This window comes from Penaeus vannamei, chromosome 19 (assembly GCF_042767895.1).
Source record: "Penaeus vannamei isolate JL-2024 chromosome 19, ASM4276789v1, whole genome shotgun sequence".
Classification (NCBI taxonomy): Eukaryota; Metazoa; Arthropoda; class Malacostraca; order Decapoda; family Penaeidae; genus Penaeus; species Penaeus vannamei.
The window spans coordinates 10888951-10896450 of record NC_091567.1 but is presented as its reverse complement, the minus strand read 5'-3'; the positions used below and the strand labels follow the sequence as shown (position 1 = coordinate 10896450).

General features: G+C 33.6%; 1 protein-coding gene across 3 annotated transcripts in view; it reads left to right on the top strand.

The window, feature by feature from the left end:
* The window catches only part of lt (vacuolar protein sorting-associated protein light), a 15857-nt gene that overhangs the window by 3337 nt on the left and 5020 nt on the right, over window positions 1-7500 (top strand). For all 3 annotated transcript variants that reach the window (XM_070133854.1, XM_070133853.1, XM_070133852.1), the window contains exons 4-17: window positions 311-434; window positions 718-916; window positions 1153-1319; window positions 1910-2143; window positions 2443-2570; window positions 3952-4075; window positions 4274-4431; window positions 4770-4945; window positions 5201-5390; window positions 5637-5829; window positions 6052-6192; window positions 6410-6546; window positions 6829-6928; window positions 7097-7141. In XM_070133854.1, the coding sequence (XP_069989955.1) occupies window positions 311-434; window positions 718-916; window positions 1153-1319; window positions 1910-2143; window positions 2443-2570; window positions 3952-4075; window positions 4274-4431; window positions 4770-4945; window positions 5201-5390; window positions 5637-5829; window positions 6052-6192; window positions 6410-6546; window positions 6829-6928; window positions 7097-7141 (2116 nt within the window). The remainder of the gene's footprint in view (window positions 1-310; window positions 435-717; window positions 917-1152; window positions 1320-1909; window positions 2144-2442; window positions 2571-3951; window positions 4076-4273; window positions 4432-4769; window positions 4946-5200; window positions 5391-5636; window positions 5830-6051; window positions 6193-6409; window positions 6547-6828; window positions 6929-7096; window positions 7142-7500) is intronic.

Sequence of the window (7500 nt, the reverse complement as noted above, 5' to 3'; positions counted from 1 at the left end):
TTATCATGAAGGATTTGGTTAACTTAGAGAGTTGTATATATATGTTTCTTCTAAATTATGTCTTATTAAGAATACCAATATTTTTTATTATTTTTATTTTCATTTTAGGAATCTTATAACTTTTGTAAATACAGGTTTTGTTTTTAAATTGTGGGTGATATTCTTCAAAAAGAAAAGATAGATTAGTCCAATCAGAGATCATGGTGAAAAATAAATTTCAAGTAATGCAATCTAAATATTCTTAGAGGATGTAAGATTAAATATACAGGAATATAACTGTAGATACTCTTAACAGTTGGATTCTTTCTAGGTTGTAATCCAGGGTCTATACACTGTGGAGAACTCCCACAACCTGACGATGGACTCTCCTGTGCGCAGTGTCGCACTTGATCCATTTTACCATAAACCACGCTCTGGCAGACGCTTTGTTGTTGGTCAGTTTTTTGCTTTCGGTCTTTGTTATTGATATCTGATTGTAATGCCTTTTGTACTGTATTGTAGAGGAATCAAGAGGAAATGTATGAAAAAACATATTGTTTATTGTCTAGTAGAAAAATATTCCTGGGAAATCATTATTTTATATTCCATAATTTTGTTTTAAGCATTATCAGTAAGAATAAAGAATATTTTCATGAGATGAATTTTCAATCAGTATTTGAGATTTGAGATTCATTATTTGCAAACAACAAAATAAAATCAAAAGAACCATCCCTACAGGGACAACAAAGGTTGTGCTGTACGAGAAGGCGATGTTTGGACAACTGCGCTCAACTGTCCTGAGTGAGGGGAGTGGCCCAGCAAGAGCTATGAAATGGATGGGACAGTTCCTCGCCTGGGCAACAGACTCTGGTGTCCGAGTGATGGACATGAACACCAAAACTGTCATCACACTCATCAAGCGGGATCATAGCCTAGCGTGAGTGATTGGAAATTACGAGTGTTTCTTTTTCTTTTTTCTTGGAAGTGGTTGTTTGTTTTGATAGTTTATGGCTTATTGGCAAAGTAATGCATTTAGTCAAGTTTCTGTGCTATTGACCATTGTTTGTGTTTATGCTTAAATTTATAGGCAATTTATGAAGTATAGAAATTATATACACTGCAGTCATGTATATAAGAGACACGCTAATAGTATTTTTCGTTTCATTTCATCAGCCTACCATGTGACCAGTACCCACCTCACTTGTGTTGGCCAGACAGTAAGACTCTGATAGTTGGCTGGGGAGACTCTGTCAAGGTGTGTCGGGTTAGGGAGCGCTCAGCAAACCCAGCTACACTTACACCTGGAATGATGGATCTTCCCCCATACTACCTGGAAATCGGTATGTACTTTTGTTGGAAAAGTGGTTCCTTTAAACATATTGTTTTTCTTCAACTTTCATTAGCTTTTTCCTATTTGCAGTAGTATTATAACAGTTATTTGTTTGTTTTACTTTTGTCTTTTTTGTGGATCTTCCAAGTATACACTTTTAAATAGTATAATTACTCTTCACATATTTTCAATAAAACGGATTATTTAATCAATCTTATTATATAAGAAACCAATAAATGTATAGCACTGAGGACCCTGGTAGCATATTATTATTGTAATGCAATATGTAAGACTAAAAGTAGAATATTGAAAACGCTTTCATTCAATTTATAAAGCCTTGAACCTTTGAAATATAAAGAACTATGTAAGTGCAATTTTTCGATATTTGAAAATGTAATAAATTCATCAGCAGTATCAATATTAGAGAGACTATTATATATAATTTTATTAATTAATTTCATTGATATATTTTCTTGTTTGATTAGAGCAATTTTTTAATGGACCTGTTGTAGTGTTGTGACTCATTACAAATATTTTTAGCACATATGTATTGATGTTTATGAAAATTTTCTCACTACCATTTTCAATTTCCTGGTACAGTCTACATGTTCACCACTGACTTCTATGTATGTGGAGTTGGTCCTCTTGATGAGCATTTGGTAGTCTTGGCCTACAACAAGCAGACTGACCTGTCCTTAGCTAGCCTTGGGGTGGACTCAAGAAGGCCACAGATGCGAGTGCTGGAACCCCTACAGAGGACCTTTGAGGAGATCTCAAAGGATGTTCTTGGTATTAGGTGCTATCAGGAATACAAACCAGCAAACTACCATCTAGGTTAGTAGAGAAGGAGGTTTTATATTTGCAGAATATTTATTTGAGTGCCTAAAACTGATTTCATTAGGCTTTGTCTCTCTCTTTTTTCTCTCTCTCTTGGTATATTTTTTAAATGCAGATTTTATATAAAGTCAATTTTTTTATTTTTTTTTTTTTTTTTTATGTAGAACTTGAAAATACTTACAGCATAATTCCCAAATGTTTTGATATACTGTATGATAAAAGTTATTCGGATATTACAAATTAAATAGCTTTTAATTCTGTATTCCTCTTTTTTCTCTTGTCTTCTAATATGACAGAATGTTTAATCGAGGATCGGCAGTTCTACATCGTGTGTCCACAGGATGTGGTAGTTGCAAAACCTAGAAGTTCTGATGATCGCATTGAGTGGCTTTTAGAGCATGATAAACACAAGGAAGCATTAGAGGTATGAAGTGAAATGGAAAGACACTTATCACTAGTAATTGTAGTAGTTGTGGTAGACATCATTAGATTTTTTTTGGTCATTATTTTTACTTTTACTATTGCTTTTATTATTATTATTATAGTTAGCCATTCATATTCTCAAGTCCAGTAATCAGTGTGCTTGGCTTCAGTTAAAGAGATGGAAATTATACACAGAAGGTTATTTGAAACTAAGTAAAAGTAAAAAATTATAGAAAAGTTGTACATTACAGAAATTTAGTATGTATAGTACTTGATTATGATAGCTTCATTTGATAAAGATTTAAACTTTTGGTTGGTTATTTTTGGCCTTCCAAAAGATACTATCATATTATAACACTGATATGCAGGGGTGGGTCCAGAAAACTTTCTGGTGGGGGTCACAGGGGGTAACAACAATAAATCTGGTGAGGCCGCCACATTACATATACAGGGGGGCCATTACGAGGAGTCAATGATCATTAGGGGGGGTACACGGGGTGGCCACCTCTGCTGATATGTTACACAAATATGTACAAGTTAGTTATGTGTAATTTTTGTTCATTTTAAAATAGTTATGATGTATTTATATCTTCTGTGAAAAGCAACAAGTTAATTTTGTTTTTTCTATGTAATATAGATGCAACTACTATAACTTTGGTGTATGCCTACCCAATAGAGATAACAATATCCCAAACACGCTATCACAAAATTTGAACATGTCCATAAAGTTTAGGAATGTTACTCCAGTCAAACCATTGAAGCCATGTACATGTAATGTCCACTGAAATTTTGTTTTGTGAATTTTGTTTATAGATAGATCAGTGGCTCCACCAAGGCCCTATGTGACCTCTCCTGATTTCGCCATTCCTTGATTTTTTTGCAGAAGATTCTTTTTTTTATGCCATTAGTATTGATACTGTCATTGTTAGCATTATGCTTACTTTAGTGTCATTAAAATAATAATAACAATAAAAGATGGAAATAACTTTTCTAGGAAACAATTGAGATAGATAGGACTAGTAGGCTAATTGACTCACTGGTGACTAAGCTTTTCTGGTGTCATCTATGTGTAAATTCAATTAATAGTTTAAAATCACAGTGGACATGGTATGTATATTTCCTCCCCAGCAGCACTGGTTAAGAACCAAATGTAAAATCTTTTACATCATTATCAGTTGTAGTAGTAGTAATAGTAGTATTAGTAGTGTTGTAGTATTCACAGTAATTGTAGCAGTTCTAGTAGTTCTAGTAATAGTATTGTTGTTATTATTGTTATTATTGGTCCTCCTATTTCATTTTCATTTATGCTTTCAAAATGGATGGAAATAAAGCACGATATCATGTAACAGAGAATTATTTTAAACATTCAACTTTTGTTGCAGCTGGTAGAGACCTGCCGAGATGTGCAAAATTACACAGTTCTCAGTGTGGGTCGCATTTATTTGGATCATCTGATGGCAAATGGTCAATATCAAGATGCTGCCAAGCTATGCACTCAGATACTTGGTAAGGATAGAGGAGTTTGTTTTTAACTATATAATTTTCAAAGTCAAGACTAAAAGAACTGAAGTGCTAACAATCTATTCTTCACACCTCTATATGGATTCATTACACTGTTTCTGTTACTGGAAAATGGATTAAATTTATGTTGGTAGATACTAATTTCAGAATGCATGTGAGTGACCATACCTTCTAATCCTACAGGCTCAGACAAAGTGCTATGGGAGGAAGCTGTAGTACGCTTTAATCGCGTCCGTCAGTTGCGAGTTTTGAGTCCTCACCTTCCCTTGGGTGAAGGCATCCGCTTGGACCCAGCTGTTTACCAGACCGTGCTCCTTGATCTCCTAAACACAGACCATCCTGTAAGATTTTGTTTTAGTTTAGGGTATTAACTAGCTATATTTCATGGTAATATTATGTACATAACCTTTATGCTCTTTTCTGTTACTAGGGAGAAACAAGACTTTGCTTCATTATTGGTCAGTGATTTTCTATAGCAGGAAAGCATGTACAGGAAATGATATAACTTTAATGGCATTATACTTTTTCATATAGCTATGAGAGTATCAAGAGAGTATAAGAAAAATAATTTAGGAATATCCTTCTTAATGATATCTCCTATGGTTAAGAAGAAAAAAATATATAAATACATATAGAAAATGCAGGTTCAAAATGAAAGTTTTAAATATGTTTCCCGTAGGGTTTCCTTCAAGTGGTCCAAGACTGGCCAGGTCACCTCTACAATGTGTCCTTTGTTATCAATGCTGTGCTAGAGACTCTTGCTCGAAACACAAACAACATGGTCTTACTCCAAGCGCTTGCCCACCTTTACTCCAATATTGATAAACATGACAAGGCCCTAGCAATATATTTGAAGTAAGTCGTACAAAAAGAGAAGTACTGAATATAAGAGTATTGTTATATTGGCATGAAACACATTATTCAGATATATGAGAATGAGGGTTATTTGTCCACAAGTATATAAAACACTATGTTGAGATATGTGAAAATGAGGATTATTTGTCCATCAGTATATAAGATGTATTTCAATTAAAAAGGATATTGTGTATGTGAAAACCAACATTACTATATGTCTAAATTATTTTTTCTCTTTCTTATTTCATTTTTTAGGCTGAAACACAAAGATGTTTTTTATTTAATAAGTCGCCACAATCTCTACGCTTGTGTGGCCAAGCATGTGGTGGAGCTTATGACACTTGACTCTGCTGCAACTTTGGACATTTGTTGCCAACATATCCACATTATCCCTCCAGACAGTGTTGTGACTTCACTGAGTGCACACCCAAATTACCTATATAAGGTGAGTTTACTGATTCTTTTATAGTTTCCTTTCTTTTCTTTCCTTTTCTTTCTCTCTTTCTTTATGCTGCTGTAACTGATCCTTTAATAATTTAGCTCTAATAAAGTCAGGAAGTTCTTAGTCACATTTACAAACACATCATGTATTTAGTTCTACTCTGTATTTGAAAATTACTGATTTTCTTTTCATAGTATATCTCCACTCTGCCATTCTGCTATTAAATACGAACTTGCCATTCCTCAACAGTACTTGGACACGTTATACGAAAGACGACGTGACATGAGTGCTAAATACCACAGCCAGTTAGTGGCACTTTATGCTGACCAGGATCGAAGCAAGTTGCTGCCCCTGTTGCTGACGTCTTCTTCATATGATCTCAGCGAGGCTCTGGAGGTGTGCAGGATGCGTTGCCTCACCACAGAAACAATACACCTCCTTGGTAAAGACTTGGCTTTAGCATCTTTTTTCTCCAGGAATTGCAACTGTCTTATACCCTGCAGAATGAAATCTTGAAATTCCATGTTTTGTTATGATCTTCATTTCCATTCCAAGAGCTATAATCACTTGTCTTGAAAAATTACCTTCATCATATGTGATAATTCTGACTATTCATATGACATAGTTATTGTAATTGTATTGATGCTTCACTTGGTGCTGACAGATCGGATGGGCAACAGTATTGAGTCTCTGCAATTGATTCTGGAAGAAGAACAAGATATACTGTGGGCCATTCGCCTCTGTAAAGAACATGACGATGCTGATCTATGGAACCGTCTAATTGAATATGCTCTTGATAAGCCAGGTGAGATTTTTCTGTGTTTGTATGAATGGACATATGTGTGTTGCCTTTGTTTTTAAGATAAATTATATGATTGGTTGGGAGTTTATTTGATTTTCTTTTTCTATATTTAATGTATTTTATATTATACTTAGGAATTAAACTTTATTTCAGAACAGATTTTGGAAGAGTATTGGTATAGCAGTATCCTGTATTTAATAACACTTTATCCTCTTATCAGAATACATCAGAGAATTACTCAACAACATTGGCACTCACATTGACCCCCTCATGATCATCCAACGAATACCACGTGGTTTGGAAATTCCCGGTCTGAGAGATGCCCTTGTCAAAATTCTTCATGATTATCATCTCCAGGTTAGATATTAGTAGTGTGTTACAAGTTGCTGATTATCATCTATAAAGAAAAACAAATTCAGTTTTGTAAATATATGTGTATATATTTATTTATATATATATATATATATATATATATATATATATATATATATATATATATATATATATGCATTTATTCACATATTGTTTGTTTAGGGTTGCAGTGTTTATCAGCTATTCAAAAGTGATATTTGCATTTTTGTTAGCATGTTCATGTATTTAGATATGTGTTCTAATGAAATGCATCAATTTTTTCCATAGATATCACTAAGGACAGGTTGCCAGAGGATACTAGTTGCTGACTGTAGCAACCTTCTGAATAAACTTGTGTCAACACAAAATGCTGCTCTTCCGGTTTATGGTAAACTTCTGAAATTAAATATCATGTCGCTCAGTAACAAGAAATCGTCCTGCTAATTATGAAAGAGAAATATAACTTTATTGTTTCTTTATATGTATTTTTCCTGTTTTTTTTGTACACAGAAATGTTTAATGGTTTTGTGAAATAATATAAATAAATATATTTCAGGCGATACAATGTGCCCAGCTTGCAACAAGAAAGTTTTACCAACCAGTAAGTATTACTACAAATATTACGCACTGTATAACTTGAGTACATTGTCTAGGATTTTCCTTTTGTAGATAAACTACGGCTTATAAGTTATGAGTTTTTCTTGACTATGCCATCAATCTGTATTTACCCCTCCAAGATATATTATAACACGAATCAGTAAAGGTGTCTTAATTACTCATAATAGCACTTTAATAATAACAGTTGAATTTTGTCATCATGTAGTGTTCTCTTTGCCTCCTAATCATAACCTCTATACATATGCAATATGTCATATGCAACATATCAAATAGGGAAAAGGTTATTAGAATATTTTAAGTAAACAAGAGATATACTAGTTTAAAAGATGGCATACAAACACA